At 38.6% G+C, this 22,140-nt stretch overlaps 1 protein-coding gene across 2 annotated transcripts in view; it reads right to left on the bottom strand.

Moving 5' to 3' along the window:
- The window catches only part of TBC1D9B (TBC1 domain family member 9B), a 39,623-nt gene extending 18,234 nt beyond the window's left edge, over positions 1–21,389 (bottom strand). For both annotated transcript variants that reach the window (XM_070937233.1, XM_070937235.1), the window contains exons 1-12: positions 21,216–21,389; positions 15,567–15,677; positions 15,141–15,259; positions 11,609–11,837; positions 11,020–11,278; positions 8,306–8,513; positions 7,896–8,105; positions 5,450–5,602; positions 2,827–2,977; positions 2,169–2,383; positions 1,213–1,330; positions 560–845 (exon numbers count right to left, since the gene is read on the bottom strand). In XM_070937233.1, coding sequence (XP_070793334.1) covers positions 560–845; positions 1,213–1,330; positions 2,169–2,383; positions 2,827–2,977; positions 5,450–5,602; positions 7,896–8,105; positions 8,306–8,513; positions 11,020–11,278; positions 11,609–11,837; positions 15,141–15,259; positions 15,567–15,677; positions 21,216–21,333 — 2,177 coding nt within the window. In that variant the 5' untranslated portion in view covers positions 21,334–21,389. The remainder of the gene's footprint in view (positions 1–559; positions 846–1,212; positions 1,331–2,168; positions 2,384–2,826; positions 2,978–5,449; positions 5,603–7,895; positions 8,106–8,305; positions 8,514–11,019; positions 11,279–11,608; positions 11,838–15,140; positions 15,260–15,566; positions 15,678–21,215) is intronic.
- Positions 21,390–22,140: the final 751 nt, after the last annotated feature.

The following is a 22,140-nucleotide window of genomic DNA, read 5'->3' as shown; positions in this document are numbered from 1 at the left end:
TATTTGATTCATTCATATATTATAATTAAATTACATATTAATAATAATGTAATGCTATATTAAGCTACCTTTTTAAGGACATATTTTTTGATCCGGCCCTCTTTCCCAGCCTGTAGCTGAAACTACCTAATGTTGTATTTATCTGCTCTAACCCATAAAATATTGTTATCATTTTCTCCTGACACAAGCAGAATTGTGCATGATTTGTGACACCTTGGTGGTAATTGCAGTGATGACATAGTGAAGCTTGAAATCAATCTAGTTCCTGTTAGCCACTGTTGGCTCCTGCAGACATGGCACATTCCCCAGTTGGTGGAATTTGGTGGTTGGTGACTTTTTCCTGGTGGCTATTTTGATTTGAGCAGTAGGAGATATTGGGCACAACACATTGTTTATGCATTATGTGGGCTTCTTATTTACATATGTAATGATATTAAAATATCTGCCTGGCAGCCACTTTGCACAATGGAGCGGTGTTGTCTAATAAAGGGTATAATTTTAAGATGGAAAGTCTGCTCCCCCCCTCCACACTTAATTCTGAAACTAAAAACAAAGCTACCTGCCCAAGACAGTCATGGCTTCACCTTCGTCACAGCAATTTAACAGCTTGTCCATGTTGGCATCCAGGATGGCCAGGGATACCTGCAAGATGACCTTTATGCCTTCGCAGAAAAAACAGTCAACAATGACCACTGCACTTTCAAAAGGCATGACACTAAGGAAAAGTGTGAGGAACCAAGATAGTGATATGCTGGAAATGACTCCTAAATCTTGCATCTTCTCAGACAGCTGAGGAAGGCAATCTCTTGTTAGTTCTTCAAAGATGCCTTGGTCTACTAGTGCACCTGAAGAGGCAACAGAGACAGAAGTGTTATCTGTGATATAATGAGAGTAAGAGTGTGAAACAAGGTTCTATTACAAATGCTGATTTGTCCAAACCAAATAAATAAAATCTGGGGTACTTTATAATGAGCGCACATATGCACAGTCAGTACTTGGATTTGCAAACTGGCTTTACTATATATTACTTATCTTCAAGGAAGTGATTAACATCAGTTACAAAATCCTACTGCGAAGTTTGAATTGCAGCAGTTTTTTCGCTAAGTGAAAACTATCTCGTGCAATAGAATCACAGAGAGATAATGTAAAGATCTCATCTGACTGCTTCAGATTCTTTTGCGCCAATTAATCTCAGCTTTCAAAGTGACTTACCAACCACTCTAGTGTTGTAGTAATCTGGCAGCATTCTCTCACACAGGGCTACGAGGAGCCAGAAAGCTTCTTCTTCATTACAATACAGAAGCAGTACTGATGTCACTATGTTCATGGCCTGACAAATATGAAGACATACATGCACATACATAACCATTAATATTGGATAGGGAGCATATTTAAAAAGGCAAGTATTTATTTGCTTTCCAATTTGTCAGGTCCCTCAGATATAAATTATAAATGAAGAGGGCATTGTATAGCTCAGAATCATATCCTTGGCTCTATACAACTACTTTAAGAAAGTAGGTACGTCTGGAAACCTTAGTGTTAAATATTAAGCACAAGATAGAAACCTTTGTTATATAATAAATATTTTAATATATTTTGCAGTTTATAAATGCCACACCGAGTTTTAGATGTAAAATCTAAAGCAATCTTATTTCAACGATAACAGTTTAGAAATTAATCATTACTAATGCAAGCTTTTTTATCTTAAAAGTTTAAGTTATTTAACATCAATAATCTTGTCAAGATTGTATAAACACCACTGTGCCCAAATATTATGTAAAATTTTATAATAATAAAACAAGAGATAATAAAACATCCTCCTGAAATTTCCCTGGGGAAATGAAAGAGGAATAGAGAGATTCTTATACGCCCTTATATAATCTCACTTATCCTTTCTCTTCCTCTTTCTTTTCCTCCAGAACCTTTTCAGGGTAGACTCCCTTTTTCTCAAGAAGCACATGAAGATGGAAGGAGTCTACAAAACAGAGGCTGGGGAATCACACAGCCCACAGTTTGCTCAACCATGCCCAAATAGTGGTCTCGGAAAGCAATAATATATTCCTACCCATGAAAGAAGGGAGAGGCTGAGCTTCATATCAAACTATGGCCAAGATGTGAGAAGGAGTGCCATCAAACTACTAGGTAATCTAAAAATATCGCTCCCTTACCTGGCAGTATCCAATTGTAGGATTCCGAAAAGCATATGCTGTTAGTACCCTTCTAAGTGCAGCAATTCCTAGTTCATTCTGAAAGGCAGGGTGCTCCGGCATTGAACGATGCAGGTCTCTTTCAATTTCTTCAGTGGCAAAGCTATACTTTCCCATAGATTGTTTCACCAAATCACTGTAATATCCAGGGTGAGTGGCCATCTCATTCCAGGCCCCTGTATTGACACACAAACATTATTTTCCTTTCCTACTGCACTCAAGATGTGGTTCAGGCTGAGGCTTCTACAAAGAAAACATTCCTGCAGGTTATCAAGCCTTTTACAGCTAGTTTACACTGAGGACTAAATGCATGATGTTAATAAGAATGATATATTTAGAAAAGATATTTTAAAGAATAGTACTTTTTTTGCATTCCATTTTAGCAAACTTAAAGAAAAATATTTTGAGGGAAAAAAAAGCCTCACAATTGTCTGAAGCAACTAGCTTAGAACTAAGAAATGCTAGCTCTGGGAACAGTAATTGCTGACTTTTCAGGTCACCTGCAGTTTGGGGAGCAATTTCATTTTAATAGCAGTAGTATTATGCAACTGTGTAGCAGGGGAAAATATTTTCTCCTTAAGTCAGGAATCTATTGTGGCACATTTAGCAAGAACGTCACCTGAAAACAGAAGCCACAGTTCTCCACGAAGACTCTCTGGAATTCCTTTCTGCACCAGCTCACGAGTCTTGGCTGTCCGGTACATACACATGCCCCTCCCATATTCAAAAAAATGAATGTTCCAAGATTCTTCTTTCATTGTCTCCTTTGCCTGAAGAGGAAAGGATAGAGGGGAACACACCATTGTTATGGATGTTGAGGAGAGCTATGATAATTTGGGTGTGATGATCATTATGAAATGCTGTGACTTACATACTTGCATCACAAATACATAATCACAAGGTCGTCAGAATTTTATAACGGTGCAAATACATAATGGTGGCATATGCATGATAGAGCATTCTGACATCATTGTGATTTGCTGCAGACACCACAAGCCGCTGGAAACTTCTGTAGCGCCAAGTATTTTTCTTCTTCCCCTCCAGTGCAGCATTTTCACTCTATCAGTAATTTATAAACATTGATCTCTAATAGTAACTTACAAAAATACTAAAACAGAAATACATGAAATATGATATCAAAAAGTTTTCCTCTGAATTGATTAAAAAGGAATTAGAGTGCAAAATAGTAGCATTGTTCTTGAACTGTATTATCTAGATTGGCATACTGTAAAATGAATTTGATCTCAATCTATAACTGTGTCAGAACATAGATTAACACTCTATTCCATCTTTGTCTTCTAGGTCCCATTGCATGTGATTCTTTCACAGATGGGATCCACAGCAGGCCTCTCCTGCCAGACGTAATATGACAGGTAGATCACAAAGGGACAATTCCTCAAATTGGCCCCACACTGTATCAAGTAGGGCTGTAAAAGTCCAAACTGGCAACATGAATTGGATTTGAAAGCAATCTGGCAATCAATGTAGAGATATAAAATGTGACCTCTTTAGGGCGTACAGAACGGCCTGTTCCACATTTTACACTGGTTGAAGCTTCCAGATACTCTTAGAGCAGCTCCATGTGGAATGCATTAGAACAGTCCATAAGAGAAGTGACTAAGACATGAGTAACTGTGAGCAGGAGCATCAGGATCCAGGAATGAGTGTAACTGATACAGAACCCAAAATTGTGCAAACACCCTCCTAGAAATGACTATCTTCTCCTTGACCCTCAGTTTGCAAGTCGGGTATATCTGGGGCAGTGCCACCCAATCTAATATCAAAGATGGTAAAGTTTAGGGAGGCCCTAAAAAACAAAGCCACTCAGTCTTGCCAGGATTCATTTAAAGCCTGTTGCTCCCCATTCAGACCTGACAGCCTTCAAGCATTGGGACAGGACATCTACAGCATTGCCTAATTCATCAGGAGTGGAAAGATATAATTGAATATCAGCACACTGATGAATTTCAGTCCCTGATGATGGATGATCTCCCATAACAGTCACATGTAGATGACAGGAGCAGAGAGAGCACTGAACCTGGCAGTATCGTACATAGTACAGGATCTCTCACTTTGGATCAATACTGACTGGTATTGACCCGAGGAAGGAAGAAAACCAACACAATACTGTGCCACCCATTCCCAATCCCCAGAGCTGATTCAGAAGGATACCACGCTTGATGGTATTGAAAGCCAATAAGAGGTCAAATATAGCCAAGATGGATGCACTACCCTCATCTTGCACCTGCCACAGATCATCCAAAAGAGCAGCCAATGCCATTTCTGTTATATCCAGAATTGAAGCCTAACTGAAAAGTTCAGATAATCCATTTCATCTACAGTCCACTGAAGCTGCTGTATGACCACCTTCTCCATAATCTTACCTCAAAAAGGAAGGTTTGGACATTGGACAAAAATTGTCCGGTATGGTGGGATCCAACAATGGTTTCTTGAGAAAGGGGCAAAGCAACACCTCCCTTAGAGAAGGAACCACCCCCTCTCCCAAGAATGAATTAATCACCACCAGTGCCATAGGGGACTTAATAACTTCTTCCTCACATGATCTACCAACACTGGCCTCTCCCACCAACCCCTCTAAGTTGGCCGAGGGTTATCTCCATTTCATACATCCCAATTCCCTTCCTAGGTCTCACTAAGGGAGGGCAACTCATCTAGCCATGTAGCATCACCATCAAACAATGTCACAAAGCTGCGACTAGGCAACATGACAAACCCCTACTGGGCACCTTCAGTGCTGGTATAAAAAGCAAGCTTATTGCCAGGGCCCACACCAGACTAACCAACAGCTGGGTTGCCCTCCATAGAGGACAGATTTGTGGTAAGCACTTTCCAGTAAGCTTCCTTCCAAATAGCTCCAGCAAGCTCCCTTTAGAAATGCCAGACAATGGGAGCCAGGGAAACGTATTATTCCATCTTTTCAAAGCCAACAACCCAAGGAGGAAGACATTTTCAAGATACATACTGTATTTCTCGGAGTATAAGACGCACCGGAGTATAAGACAGACCTACCTTTTTTGGTGAGGAAAAGAAGAAAAAGAAATCTCCCTCTGTCTGTGTTTTTCACATTTAGATGAATATGTTTGAAATATTTTCCCATCTAAAAATATACCACTTAATACCGTAAGAATTTAATTTTATGAGTTGTTATAATTAAAAGGGTTTTAATTATACTATACACACTGCATTTTCTGAATTGATAAAAAAAAAAATCCTTAGTATACCCATTTTATTCCAGAGGATTCCTCTGAATTGGTCCCAAACAATTTCAACAGTCCTTGAGATGCTGTGGGTACCTCATCTGTGCAAAAGTTCACAGGCTGATTGTTGAGAGGAGAAGCAGGACTGTCTGCAGGAGGACTGTTAGGAGACATTTCCTAAAAAAGAAATGTACAACTCAAAACCTGTGGAAATACAAGCAAGTTCAACAGCAGTCTGAAAGCTACTTGGACTTCTAGTGCAATCAATAATGTTCTAGGAAGACATCCATTATGGCTACAATACATTATTGATGCATTTCCATTAATGCCTTCGCCCTCATTTAAATCATCTAAGATATTCATAGATTATGGAATAAGATCATCATGTATATTACAGAGCAACAATTCTTTATTCATGATATATGTACCCATTAGGAAGCCATGGTTAACCCTGGAACTCCTACAAAATATAGTAACATAAAGCTCACATTTGCAATGTGTTTGTAATTACATGTGTACCTGACAAATGCAAGGTTTAAATCAACATCTAACAACCAGTGGGGGAAAAATAATTGATAGGCTTATTAATTCCCTGTCACTGTCATTCTAACGTAGAATAACAATTAATTATCAATCCAGTCTTTTACATGGAAAATAATTATTTAAGAAACTGCTATCAGTAGGAAATTAATCTAAAATTTCAGCTAGCTTTTCTACTGCTAGCAAAAGTCTGCTGCTGTAGATGACCAGGCTGAGCCCGAGGGAGGGGACAAACGCATCATCAGTCATGAGTCCCTTTGCACCCACAAGAGATTTAAGTCCAGCCCATTTTTATTTCCTTTCTATTCTTAACTCTCGCTAATTTCTCTTGACTGTTAGTAGTTCAGGTTCTTACAAAGAGCTTAAGCTTACAATAAAGCTTTATACATATTTGAACTGCCTGGATCTTCTGATTTTCCTGGTGCTGATAGCTGCTTTGCTTTCTTTCATAATTAATAAATAGCAACACTTCTGAGATATTGGATAGTAAGGGGCGCTTCACTAACATATGGCTACTTTGCTTCCTCTCAAGACTCGTCACAGCTATTAGTTATCTGCACATGTAAGTATATATGCATGGGTAATACTGCTGATAAAGCAAAGTGGTCATTCCTTTGAATGCTTTGTAGAATGCATTGAACAGGCTCAGGGCACGTAGTGTGTGATTCTGGATAAATAAAAGTGAGCTGAGAGTAGCAACCTCCAACTTAAATAGCAGCAATGTATAAGTAACATATTCCTCCCATAGGCAGGTTATCCTACATGAGATCATATTATGTGCAAACAGATTAATGTGTTCATCCAAGCAATCCAATATTGTTAAGATATTAAAATTTAGTAGCTGGAGCAGTGGGGTTGTGCAGTGAGCCAGAACATACAGTTGTGGTTAATTGGTTGGAGAATGATGGCTGCATGAGGCAATCTGTGCTGTGATTGGTTACTGTGGGTGTGGAGAGTTTCCCTTTTTTTTCCTGTGTGCTCTGTAATTTACCTTATGATGCTCCTGTTTGCCTGACTATCTAGTTTGTTGTATATATTGATATAAAATGTATTTATCTGTATAAAACTGTAAGTTCATGTCAGCATCTCTGATTTCATTTGTACACCGGCTGCACAATTCCCTGACAAATATTATTTATTCTGTCAGGTATCATTGAGGTCTCAAATTGATAGATCCCAGCTGCACCCTCACTCTTTTAATGAGAGATACCAGCACTAAACTAGAGTCCCTCTGCTCTGGTTTATGTGGCCACCCAAGCAGTTAAATAAGTACCCCATCCACCTTTCACTGATGTTTCTTTTTATTCAAGGTTTATTTATTAAGCATTATTGGCTTTTCAATGTTAAAAAAATAATTTCAGATTGGTACCACAACATTGGAAGCTCACTAATGATCAAAAACTTGGCTGCAGAAGGATGAACAGAATGGCCAAAGCAAGCTGGGAAAAACGAAATGGTAAATGAATGAAAAATTTTTGCAAGGCAGCCACTTGAGACAGCAGAAGAAATCCAGATATGAAGGCGTCCTTGACTTCGGATCATGACAAACAGATCTAAACAGGATTAGAAATCCTTTCTCTAAATAGCCAGTCAGTGCCTTAGTGACAGTCAAGCCTGATCCACTGTTCACAAATTCACAGATAAAATTAAGGCAATTCTAAATACAACATCAAGGGAGCAATGGAATGGAATGTCAATCAGAATGAAATGACTCCATATGCTCTAATCTCAAACTACTTCCCTCCCCCAGCTACTTTAGATAGAGATCTCAGTGGTTTTCCTTCTTGCTCTGGGAACTCAAGTCAATGCTATCTAATCAGTTTGAAGGCCTTGTCAAGAATAGAAATAACAGTAAACTGCCAGAATTTTATAAATATTTATAGAAGATTTATAGATTTATAGATTTCAAGGCTCATTGCTGGCACTGTACCTCAGAGGCATGGTCACCAATACTCTTCTTTTGCCCTATGTCACTACATGTTTGCTTTGAAGGAGTCCTCTGTAGGAAGTCAGAAATTCTCTGTACCAGGAAGTCTCGGTCCTTCAGGTTGGCAAAGAGGAAGGTCATTTTACTTCGAGTGCTGATAGAAAGTGGGCTAGGCAAAATGCTGGAGCTGTCAGCTTTCTCAACAATTGTAACCTACATAGAGGGATAAATGGGGTATATCAAGGTATGGATCTTGTTTCTGTCACCCCAGAGAATTACTTATTTAACCAATGGACTAATATACTGAGGTTCAAAACCAAAATCCTATTATCTTCAAGGAAATCCTTCAAAATTATACCAGTAACTAAATGCTGGGCTCTCAGAATAATTCATTATCAAAAACAACTTCTCACCTCCCTAAGTGGTATTATGAGATGACATGCCTCTTCTGCCTTGCTAGCAAAACAGATATAGTTATTGGACACAAACATCTGACCGAGAATGTGGATTTTATTGAATGGGGTCCACAAAGTGCAGTCTGTGTGCCCATCAAGCCGTTCATCCTTGGGCAATCGAAAAGTAGCACGGTACCATTCATTTTTGGCTCTGGCATCCAGATCCCTAAAGGAAATGAAATATATATGTACACATGCCGATGGGGTAATTACTGAGAAATCCATTAGAGTTGTCTTTTTCTAACATGTCCTGTTCAGATGTGTTGGACTTTATCTTCAATCATGCACAATCCTTTTTCAATATAGTTTCTAATTAAGAACAGAGATATTGTCATATTGGACCAATGATTGCCAAAAATCCCTAGTACAGATCCAGGTAGTCCTCAACTTACAACTGGTTGTATAATGACCACTTGCAGTTACAATGGCCTCAGAACAGGTGCTTTTTGGCCATTGTAAAATGACATGCCAGACTCCCCGAGTCACAGGACATTTCAGATGCTTGGTAACCAGTTTGCATTTATGACTAGATGCCAAATGCCCTGCGACCATGTGATCACTATTTGCAATCTTCACTCCCTGCCCCACCATGCCTGGGAGCCTTCTCCATGGTGTTCTATTTAATGACCCATGTAGTTGCTTAATGACCGGAACTGGGAGAGCCAGAATTGCAATAATTGAGAGAAATGGTCGTGTGGCATCTCATTTAACAACCACTTTACTCAATGACCAAGATTTTCAGGCATTATTGTAATCGTAAATGTAGGACTACCTGTACATGCTTTTCAGTATAAGTATGGAACTATAATAAAAAATATCCTTTAAAGAAAGAACAATAGCACTGTGAAGATAATATGTCAATGAAAAGATCTAGCTAATATTATAGGATATTTGGTCAGAGAAAGAAAAAGGGCACTGCTTAGGGCAACATAAATATTTAGATGCGATAAAAAAAGAAATAAGAATAGTTCAAATATATAGGGTATAAGTGGGCCTAATAACAGAAGTCACTACATTCTGGGAGAGTAGTCATCTGGAAGGACAGCCATTTTTGTTTTCCACAGAATTTGTCTTTATAAATTCAAGAGCATATAGCCTGTTCTGTCAATTTTTCCTTTTAGGTTGAATTGTCTTTCTTTGGGGTAAATGCATTAGCTGCAGCATGATTAGACACAGCTACTTTTTCCAGGATTCAACTCAGAGAAAACTAGTTGTGCAAGTTGGCAACAAGAAGCTGTATGTAATACTGCCTAAATAAATGAAAGATTAATCTTTCTCTGCCCCCAGAAAATCTCAAGTAGAAAAACAAATTAAAAATTATCCAAAAAAACTGTAATTATCTTGGCATGTATATATGAGAGTCAGTCTCTTAAAAGTTGTAAAGTCCTAGCTTTTCTCTCAGGCATTAGTGCCAGATTATTAACAGAGCCTGAAATGTGCGTTTTAGTATTGTGACCTATTTCTGTGGTGACTTGATTACTATTATTATTATTATGGTTATTGTAATTATTTTTGTTTAATTTAAATTAGCTTTATAACATTAGTTTGTTGCATTATCTGTTTGCTGGCCAGTTACTTGTTTAAGATGGTCAGCTATGTAAATTATCTAAATAAAGAGAACTGGAAAAAAACCCAGTGGCTTAATTATGGAGATTCCATATGGGGATTTCCACCCATGACTCCATAGTTAGAAATATAAGAAAATTTAGTTGGAACAACAGAAAGAGCAATCCTATTTTCTAGAAATCAATTCCATATCTACAATAAAATCAAAGATTTTATTCAAAAATTCTTGAATTACATAAACAATAAATTTTGGGGATATAAATAGGCTGTATGGGAAGAAGAAAAATGCAAATTCAAATATCATCTACAAGTTTCTTATCTCCATTTTTTCTGGCAGCTCTAGGAAAAATACAAATCAAGCATATTTTTATGAGAGACATTGGGAAGAAAATACAGAAAGTTCAGAGCTACTTTGTACTTGAGATTTCAGTCAGACTCGTGTTCCTGCAATTCAGATCAAGAATGGCCCTGAAATAGTTGGGCAGATTAGAAAGAACCTCCTTGGATTATTATCTGGTTGCATATTTTCAATTTTTTTTTCATTTGTAAACATGAAAATTGATAAAATGCATTATTTTTGCAAGTCATACTAAAAAGCACAAAACAGAAGATATCCCATAGAAAAACAGGCAGAAAACAAATGATAAACACATACACATGTACTAATGCCTAGCTTCCCAGTCTTATCAATTTAGCATCAATCACCACAGCTGAAATCAATGCTAGATATGTTTTCTTCCTCAATAAATGTGCCTACACCTTTTATGTGTGTATGAATATATGCATCTGTGTACATATGCACACTAATCCCAAGTACACCCCATAAGAAATGAAATGTCAGGAAAAAAAAACATTTTCACACTATAGAAGAAGGCAAGCTATTCAGTTATAAAGAGAGTTACAATTCACCAGGATGGTGAAAGGCATTCTCTCTGTACAAAGGAAATAATTGGTTTCTTTCTTTTGGGAAAACAGTTTGTTTTTGTTCTTAGTTATGGAAACATTTGAGGCTGTTTCTATTTGGACTGAAGCCAATCAGAGAGTGGCCTACACCTTGTCTAAAGGTGTCCTAAAATCTTTGAAGACAAACAAACATACATGCTTACCTCTTGAGTGCTGAGATATTCTTGAGTGGCTTGCTGGGTTTGGGAAGCAGCATGTCCTCCGTGAAACTTTTATTATCAAACAGTTGACGCATGGCAATGTTAGCCAACTGTTCCATTAATTTGAAGGTTTCATTGATGTTGAGGAACATAGAAAAGTAGAGTTCACTGTCTCTGGTACTCACTTTGATGCACTCAGGAAACAGAAGGGTAGCATTCTTCTCTAGCTGTGTTATATCTACCCACTGCACTATAAGGGTCACTGCGGAAACAAATAAACCCAATTCATCAATTACTCCCACAGAGAATTACATGGGAAATATTTTAAAATAATTTAGATATTTTAGCAATATTAATGTGAAATAGCCAACTGCCCATTGCTGAACTCTAATAAAGCAATAAGATCAAAAAGATGCATATTTCAGATCCATTCCACTCTATTGGAGAGATATGGGAATTGTGCAATTTACTGTTAGAGCAGTGTGTTAGTTGCAGTCCCCTAATCAAAAAGCAGGTTGAAAGAGGCAATGCTATCAGATTTAATAAATGTTTGAAACATTAAACAATAAGAGACACCTCATTGACAGGTTACCTTCTTTGCCCAAAAGGAAGGAATAGAAGCAAAGGTGATTAACAGTGAGATACAGCCAGCCCTGTCTTGGGACGCGCCCTTTCCAATAACTGCAAGAGTAGTAATTGACAAGTTTCTCTACTTCAGGCATTCCAAACTGCTTCCGCATCTTCAGTTCTGCTTCCTTAAATTTGCCAGGATCTTCTTCCCCCTGTGGCTGTCGATTCTTATTCTCTTCAGCAATAATTCCCTGAAGGAAAAAGTGACAAGTAAAAATGGATGCTTTTTCATTTGTTGCACTAATTAACCGTTAAACACAAATATTCCTCTGGAAATTGCACTTCTATGTGTGCATGCACAATTTCCCAATGGTCAAAACTCCATATTCAATGCTCCAAAAACTATGTTAGCATATTGATGATTGTTAATAACATCATTGTGGCTTCAGACTGTTTATCCACCTGCCTGAATCATATATGAATTACATATATTTCTGTTATATGTCCCATAGATTGTACAGAAGCATCTGAAATGCTTCCCTAACTATAAAGAAAGCAGTGCAGGAAGTAAGGGAGCACAAAAGAAAATAACATTTACTGTTATAACATTTACTTTTTTCTGTGAACACAGTGGCACACATTAAAAAATGAAATTCTGTTGCCTGCTCTCAAAAGAATCTATCTATCTATCTATCTATCCATCTATCTATCTATCTATCTATCTATCTATCTATCTATCTATCTATCTATCTATCTATCTATCTATCTATCTATCTATCTATCTATCTATCTATCTATCTATCTATCTATCTATCTATCTATCTATCTATCTATCTATCCATCCACCCACCCACCCACCCACCCACCCACCCACCCACCCATCCAGACATATACAGTTGTGCTCATAAGTTTACATACCCTGGCAGAATTTATGATTTCTTGGCCATTTTTCAGAAAATATTGATAACATGAAAATTTTTCTGTTACTCATGGTTAGTGTTTGGCTGAAGCCATTTATTATCAATCAACTGTGTTTACTCATTTTCAATCATAATACAACAGAAACTACCCATATGACCCTGATCACAAGTTTATATACCCCAGTTCTTAATACGGTGTATTGCCCCCTTTAACATCAATGACAGCTTGAAGTCTTTTGTAGTATGTGTGGATGAGGCTCTTTATCTTCTCAGATGGTAAAGCTGCCCATTCTTCCTGGCAAAAAGCCTCCAGGTCCTGTAAATTCTTGGGCTGTCTTGCATGAACTGCACGTTTGAGATCTCCCCAGAGTGGCTAAATGATATTGAGGTCAGGAGACTGAGATGGCCACTCCAGAATCTTCACTTTATTCTGCTGTAGCCAATGACAGTTCAACTTGGCTTTGTGTTTAGGATCATTGCCATGTTGGAATGTCCAAGTACGTCCCATGTGCAGCTTCCAGGCTGATGAATGCAAATTGTCCTCCAGTATCTTTTGATAACATATTGCATTCATTTCTGACCAAATTTCCTGTGCCTTTGTAGCTCACACATCCCCAAAACATCAGCGATCCACCTCCGTGTTTTACAGTAGGAATGGTGTACTTTTCATCATAGGCCTTGTTGATTCCTCTCCAAATGTAGCTTTTATGATTGTGGCCAAAAAGTTCAATTTTGGTCTCATCACTCCAAATGACTTTGTGCCAGAAGATTTGAGGCTTGTCTCTGTGCTATTTGGTGTATTGCAAGCGGGATACTTTGTGGCATTTGCATAGTAATAGCTTTGTTCTGGCGACTTGACCATGCAGCCCATCTTTCTTCAAGTGCTTCCCTATTGTACATCTTGCAACAGCCACACCACGTTTTTAGAGAATCCTGTATTTCACCTGAAGTTATTTGTGGGTTTTTCTTTGCATCCCGAACAATTTTCCTAGCAGTTGTGGCTGAAAGTTTAGTTGGTCTACCTGACCGTGGTTTGGTTTCAACAGAACCACTCATTTTCCACTTCTTGATTAGAGTTTGAACACTGCTGATTGGCATTCTCAATTCCTTGGATATCTTTATATCCCTTTCCTGTTTTATACAGTTCAACTACCTTTTCCCGCAGATCCTTTGACAATTATTTTGCTTTCCCCATAACTCAGAATCCAGAAATGTCAGTGCAGCACTGGATGAAGGTTGCAATGGTCTGTCAGAAGGCCAGAAACTCATTGACCTTTTATATACGCACACTAATTACATGCAAACAAATCACAGATGAGGATGGTTACCTTTAATAGCCATTCACACATCTTTATGTCAACCTGTGTGCATGTTATCAGGCCACAATCACCAGGGTATGTAAATTTTTGATCAGGGTCATTTGGGTAGTTTCTGTTGTCATTATAATTGAAAAAGAGTAAACACAGTTGATTGATAATAAATGGATTCAGCCAAACACAAACCATGAGTGAAAGGAAGGTTTTTGTGTTATCATTCATATTCTCTGAAAAATGGCCAGGAAATCATAAATTCTGCCAGGCTATGTAAACTTATGAGCACAACTGTATATACACATATACATATATACATACATACATACATACATACATACATACATACATACATATTTATATAACAGAACGATTTGCTCCATTCCCAAGTACCCCATAGGCGACCAAACACTTTTCGCCAGGACAGAGAAATGACAGAGACTCAAAGCTTTGTGTGCTTGCAAAGGGAACTGTTTGAAATGGAGCGATTAGCTGTTTCAAAGCGCCCCCTTTGCAAGCAGACAAAGCTTCATCTCTCTCTGGGCGAAAAGTGTTTGGGCAGCTACCACCAGGTCCACCCTCTTTGTCCCACTGTCTGATTGACTGCAGCCTCAATCGGGGCAAAGGTCTCGGCGTGCCCCGGCCTCCACCCGCCCTGCCAGGAGGGCGAAGTGCCCCCGTGAAGCCAGCAGCAGCATGGGCAGTCGTTTGGTAGCCAGCATGGTGTCCGCTGAAGCTGAGAAGTGTCCCTGCAGCAGCTGGGCCAGCAGGCAGGGTGGGTGGAGGCAGGGGCATGCTGAAAGCTTGATCCGTTGCAGCCATGGGCAAGCAGACAGTGGAATGGAGAGGGCGGGGCCAGCGGTAGGTGCTCTCCCACTCCTGTCAGGCCCACACTTGCTGCCTCCTGCACTTAAAAAAGACCTGCCTGAAAATAAACCCAAATGCTTATTTTCAAAGCCAAAAGAAAATAACATCGGGTCTTATTTTCAGAGAAACATGGTAGTGGAAAAAAAAAGAAATGGAAAAGAGTAAGAATACAGGCAGAAGGAAGAAATCAACAAAACTCTCAAAGATTTTTCTCTCCTAATGAAGGTCGACATACGCTATAGCACTTTAATTACACAGTGAAATATTAAAGCAGTTAACTAGAAGCTTCAGGCAAAGTGATACAGTAGTAAGCAAGGTGATCCTTGAAAAATCCCTATTCAATATGTACTATACTATGAATATCTGTCCCACTGAGTTTTACATGGAGGTTTAAAATCTATAGCTCTCTATAGTTTGTCTTTCATTTATTAAGGAATGTGACAAGAACACCTCTTACATGTATTTTACCCTTGACAAAGGTAGTGATATCTTCTTCACTGTCAAAGATTGCAAGAGTCTGAAGCAAATTATTCTCTAGCCATTCCCAATGGCTTGTAATTTCCTGACGGTTTGAGCCTAGACAGAGAGTAAGAACAACCAGAGAAGATATAAACAAAGCTTTCCTATAATAAAAGTGACACATATATAAAAGGATGAAAATGTTTATATTAAACAGTCATTTGTCAAGTCATCTTCTTTTAAATTTCTATTCGGATCAGGAGTTTTTAATCCCTCGTTTAATTAAAGAGTCCTAAATTAAAGGACTGAGTTTCCATGCCAAACACCCCTAATATATGAGTGGCTGAAACTGGGCAAAACAGGAAATATTCATCAGTTTGTGTATAAAAACTCTTTGCTTGCCTGGTTAGGTATCAGAACTTACCACAAGCCACTGCCCAATATATCTGAGAATCCTGTGTTTGATGCAAGATCCTATAAGGAGCAACTCTAGCACTGGAGTCCAAAACTACATCCAAAGTTCCCACGAGCAGTCCTAACACAATGAAAATGCAGAAAAGAATATTATGGACATTATCTAATTAAAAGAAAATGCAATGTAATCATTTATATTGAACATAAAATTTTAAAAGACAGTAAATTATAAATCTGAAAATATGTTGACCCAACTCTAATTGGATGTTCCAATGATGAGAAAAAAACCAGCCTGAAACAGTTACTGTTGGCAATTTACATCTTTCATTTTTAAATGAAATAATATCAGTGGGGATGGATAGATTTCCCCTTGTTGCGATTGTGGTTCTGATATGCAAACTGTTAAACATATTGTGCAAGACTGCCCATGACGTGAGTGCTTTGGTTCCCTAGAAGATCTGCATGAAGCAAAGCCAGAGGAAATCGCCTACATAGCTGAATTGAACATCCAGTTATGAGCCCACTGCTGTACCCCTATAGAAGTTTTTTAAAAAATTATGTGGGTTATGTGTATATGTTTACTTCTCTTCTATCATGTTCTCATCATATGCTAAATAAATAAAGGAAATTATTTGCTTTCGTCTAGCATGACCATGAGAGATGGTGCAATCCACTTCCTTTGATATGTTCAAGCTGAAACTAGACCAGTGTTCAAACTTGGCAACTGTAAGATGCATGGACTTAAACTTTCAGAATTGGGAGTGCAGCAGAGGTGGGTTTCAGCAGGTTCTGACCATTTTAAAGCTTGAAAAACACTGGTCTAGACAATCATCTGCCAAGGTCTTTTTAACTTTGGAATCCTGCATTGAGCAAGATATTAGGCTCAATAGCTTAAATGGCCTTTCCAATATTTTGACTCTATGCTATTAGAAAAAAAAAATTGAGGGTACACTGAGTTTTAAAGAATAATTATTCAAAATTCTGAGAAAATGTTCACATAGCTGACAATAAATTTTGCTCTGCTATGAAGACAATTTTCTAGCAGGTAATATTTGTACGTTACTAAAACCTGATGGAAAAAACTCCCAAAGCAGGGATGGGGAGCTTCTGGATCATGAGCCAAACGCAGCTTATAAGAACTCCTCTGTAACTGAACTCTATTTACTACAGCAATTTGATTTTTAGAAAATATTCAACCAGAACCTTTCTAAAGCTTATAAACCAAATGGGGAACAACGTTCAAATGCAGCAGTACAGCTTCCTCGCTATACCATATGTTGACTGGAGTTGTGATTTATAATTCAGTTCAATGATTGCCATAAAATAATGTCAGTCTTACCAGATAGGAAACACAAGATAAACTAATTGTAAAACTACTTTAACAGAATCTTGCATATCTTAAAGTAAAATGCTCCTGCCATCATCTTTACAACTTGACAACTTAGGGAGGCTCCTTCTGAGCTTCTTGCTCCATCCATTATGGGCTCTGCTGTCTCTTATCTGACCTTTTTTAAATAAGGAATTATTTGCCCCTCTCCCAAGGTCTTTCTCACATACAATTATAGACAATGATTTCCACTAATCTACAGTGACAAGAGATATACAAGTCACTAATAAACAAGAATAACCAAGGATTATTTGGAGATTAGAAGACATTTATTGCATAGATAATACCAAATGATATGTTAAATGTATGTTAATAAAGCTCCATCTCCAATTTGAATTCAAACAAACTCTTTTGTATTTGCCACATGCAATTTCTACACTCAATTGCTGATGACCAATTAAATGTATGCTTAATTCAACTCATCAACCGAAGTTTAGTATAATGTATGACCCATTCAGAGAGGATTTTCAGTCATCCCAAAATAAAATGGATGTTTTTTTCATTTTCAAATACATTAAATCCACAGCTGAGCATCTTCCAGAAGGTCCCTATTTAGATGACCTAGTGGTGAAGACGCTTGCCTCCGACTCAAAAGGTTAAGAGTTGAATCCTAGGTAGCAGCACATGTTTCTCTCCTAGGGTGCAAAGAAAAAATATCTGCTGCAAATTCCAAACTCACCACAAGCATTAGGAAGGACAGTTCATGTCTCTGAGATTAGAATAAAGAAAAGGGAATTTCCAGTAACTGCTGAAAACATTTATTCAATGGTAGGTTCATTTACTAATGAAGCAAATAAAGTAGTAAACTATTTACAAAATGGTAAAACAAAGCAGTTGTGAAACAAATAAAACATCTGTAAACAAGTCGTACATGTAATCTATTCAATTACTGTGCTGTATTCATCTGGAGTTTTTCAAATGAAATTGAGATTTAATAAATTAATCACTAAAAACTGTAAGATATCCTGAAAATAACCTCTTATGGCACAATAAAATTAACATACATTATCATCACGTAAGTTTTTTTTGGATAACTAATGGCATCAACATGATTACATTACAAAACCAGTATTTGCTGCCTTGGCTTCTATTTCCAGTGTTACTGTATTTTTTGCTCCATAAGACACACTCCCCCCCCAAAAAATGGTGGACCATGCCAGTCCTTTGGTGAATAGCAGCTGGGGTCTTTTTACAGTGCTGAACTCCACCTCTTCTGTCTTTGTCATTGCCTGCCTCTTCTGTCTCTGTGGTCCTCTCAGGCTCCACCTGATTTTTTTTCCCCCTTTGTTTTCCTCCAGTAAACCTAGGCGCGTCTTATGGTCAGGTGCGTCTTATAGAGCAAAAAATATGGTATTTTTTGAAAAAGAGCTTATGTGAAGAGACTTGTAACCACAATACTTATTGCTTCATAACAGAAAACTTAAATATTCAGTGGATTGTTTTCTCTACCCAAATGAATTCAATTAAGTACACATAGAAGAACTGTTTTACTACAGCACTATTATCGGTATGAGTATGATTCAGTATATCTTGATACAAGTTTTTAGAGATACTTTTTGTATACATTGCATAACAGTACATCTTAGGGACAGAATATTTCCATGACACTTTCCAATGGTATATTAAACCAGATTAGTCAAAGATTTGTCTAAATTTTAGTCGCCCTAGGATGATTTAACAAATGGCAATATTCCAATATACACCTCTAAATGGCTGTCATGGTAGCATGTTAGTCATTTTGAAAGAAATTTAATAGCAATAGCAACAGCACTTAAAAGACTTATATACCGCTGCAGAGTGCTTTTACAGCCCTCTCTAAGTGGTTTACAGAGTCAGCATATTGCCCCCAACAATCTGGGTCCTCATTTTACTCACCTCAGAAGGATGGAAGGCTGAGTCAATGAATGAGCCTGGTGAGATTTGATCTGCCAAACTGCAGGCAGCCAGCAGGCAGCAGAAGTAGCCTGCAGTACTGCATTTTAACCACTGTGCCATGGTTTGCATGGGTTTGGGTGTTTGTATGTGTGCCTTTGAATCAGTGTGGGCTCAACTACCTGGTCAAATCACTGCAGTTTTCTGGCAAAATTTCCCAAAAGTGGTTTGCCACTGCCTCCTTCCTAGGGCTGAAAGAGTCACCCAAGATTATCCATCTGGCTTTGTGCCAAAGCCAGGACTAGAACTCCTGGATTTCTAGCCTGGTGTTTTAACCACTGTATCAAACTGGCTGACATTTTAGTATCAGATAAGTGACATACCAATTCTACTTTTATGTGTTTGTTCTTTTTTTAAACTACCTTGGAAATTTATTCAAGACAATAAAACTTGCAAGACTACTCCTGGTCTCTGAACAATATCCTCCCCCCACCCCCAGGGCTGCACTGTTCTGACCTTGTTTGCCTTCAAGGAATTTACCGTGAAGTAGGGCCTCTAGGCACCTACATTACTAATACAGTTAAATATTGTGAAATTATTTGCCCCCACCTGATCCATAGGCTACTGGAATTTTGTTTTAATTCTTATACAGTTTTAACCCTTATTAGCACTTAAGAACTGTAGATGAGTCAAGTAACGGCTGTCATTATAAAAATCAAAATTAAAATTACAAAATACAAAATTACAAGCTCTCTCTATTAGACTTATTAGTTCATTGCTGCAAATATTTTTTGCAACATATTTACAAAATATGAAATCTAAACTTAAAATGTAGACATATTTATTTTATTAACATCCCACATCTTCTACACAAGTTTAAGCTGGCATGTATAGTTTTCCTCATGCTATTTCTCTCCACAACAACCCTGAGAGTTAGTTTGAGTTAAGAAAGAGTGATCAGCAAAGTCACCCACAGAATTCCCATGTTTGGACTAAATTTCTGAAGGAAAAAAAAAAATCTTGTTTAAAGTTATCTATATTGTATCTGTGATTTTCTAGTTTTATATATTGTTACAGAAACATAGAAAACTGATGGCAGGAAAAGACCTGGTGATCGGAGTTGGCTTTTTGAGTTTTTGGTTTATATGTTTGTTATGTAGTTTGTTTGTTTTGTCTGTCCGTCCGTCCATCCCTGATTATCTATATCATATTTGTGAATTTCTAGTGCCAAGGAATTCATTTTAGCTATAGACAGTGTGTGCTATTCAGAAATTTCCTGTTTTTTTTACTGCTTCTTCTTTTTCGCCCACAACCACGCATCTCTCAAACAAAATGCATTTGAAAAGTTAAAGACTGAAGTAAAAAAACAACAACACACACACACACTGGATAAGTATTGTTGATTAGCAGTGGTAGGAATCATCAATATGGAAGCCCTTTGAGCTAATGAAAATAGAATCTTTTGAAATGGGTATCTATAACAAATCTAAATAACACTTCTGCAATTCAAAACCATAACTTTTAGATTGAATATGACCTTATTATCTCTGAAAATAAGATCTTCAGCAACCCCAGATATTCCAATTTCTAAGTGACATACAACATCCTTTTTTACATGAACTGCTGGAGCCTGAAAGATAAGCCCACCAGAACATCTCCCCTATATATTTTCGGATGGATGCCTGGTACAGCATAACCTAAGGAACCTAACAGAATAGAATATCAGCCTTTGAAAGAAAGGCCTGACGGACATTCTGAAAAGAAGAGGATGCCAATCACTATAAAGACTTGATGGCACAATCCTTCAAGCCTGTCAAAGGAGACTGGACTGGACTATGGACTATGGACTAGGACTAGAATTCTTTATTGGCCAAGTGTGATTGGACACACAAGGAATTTGTCTTGGTGCGTATGCTCTTGGAGTACATAAAAGATACTTCATCAAGAATCATAAGGTACAACACTTAATGATAGTCATAGGGTACGAATAAGCAATCAAATCATATTAGGAAACAGTCAATCAATAAATCGTAAGGATACCAGCAACAAGATTACAGTCATAAGTGGAAGGAGATGGGTGGTTTGAGGGTTAACACTTTTTTTCTCCAGCCAGAAGCATCTCCAGAAAACCGACTGGAGGGTGGGAGAGATCTTGCCAATCAAAGCGTTAGGGAGGCTGCTGCTCCGAGTTAGGCTTAAACCATTTATGTGCAGATGGGGGGGGGGCGAGACCACCTACTCAGAGGGTGCCAAGGCCCCCTGCTCAAGGCGTTTTCCCTGAAACTAGGCCACGGCCCTTCCGCACGTCGCCTCCTTCTCTCAGGGCGGACCTTTCGGGGCCACGGCCATACGGGCAAGCGGCGGCCACTCCCTCCCTCCCTGCAGCCCGACTCCACTCACCCGTCAGGCCGCCCCCCTTGCCGTGGCCCCGCCGCCGCTGCTGGAGGAAGAAAGGGTTGGCCCGCTCGGTGATCCAGAGCGCATTAGCCAGCAGCACCTCCTCGGGGCTGAGCCACATGGTGATGGCGTTGCTGCTGCTACGGCCGCGCTGGCCCAGCCACCGCCACCGCCCGGCCTGGCTCCCCTCTCAGAACCTGCGCTCGGGCCAGCGCTCACAGGTGGTCACGGGGCCGTTTACGCTGCCGTCAGGACGAGCAAGTTCGGCGGCGTCTGTCGGCGGCACCCCCTAGCGGTGCGGCTGGCACAGGGCAGCCCAGGAGGCCGGCCATTCGCTCTCCACCCACCACCCAGGTCCCCCCCTCCCGCCCTTCGCTCAGGTTAGTTTATGGCGGCCAAACAAACGCCAGCATTGGGGGCCGTATTTATCAGACGGTTATTTTTCTTTCTTTTCTTTTTTTTTTTGAAAAATATTTTTATTGTTTACATATGAACATATATATGAAATAACCGTTATCAGACGGTTATTTTTCTTGAGAGCGACCCGGATCCTTGCGTTTGCTTAGCACTAGAACCGAACTAAAACGAAAATCAGGCTGGCTTTTGTTGAGGGGAACGTGGGCTATGATGTCTGAGGTTGTTACATAACGCGCTGTATATAATATTTTATATTATACTCTCTCCCTACCCCCTTCCTCCCTCTATATCTATATCAATCTATCAATCTATTTATCTATCTATATCTATCTTATCTATATCTCTATATCTATCTATCTATATCTATCTATCTATCTATCTATCTATCTATCTATCTATCTATCTATCTATCTATCTATCTATCAACTATATTATATAGTTATATAAGATCATATAATGTGCTAATCTGTGGATTTCCTGACCATGGTTACCTGATTAAGCCACTGCTGTT

The sequence above is a fragment of the Pituophis catenifer genome, unplaced genomic scaffold (assembly GCF_029215685.1).
Source record: "Pituophis catenifer annectens isolate HBS135680 unplaced genomic scaffold, rPitCat1.0.hap2 SCAF_2, whole genome shotgun sequence".
In the NCBI taxonomy this organism is placed as follows: domain Eukaryota; kingdom Metazoa; phylum Chordata; class Lepidosauria; order Squamata; family Colubridae; genus Pituophis; species Pituophis catenifer.
The sequence above is the reverse complement of the archived record's forward strand: the minus strand, read 5'-3'. Positions and strand labels throughout refer to the sequence as shown.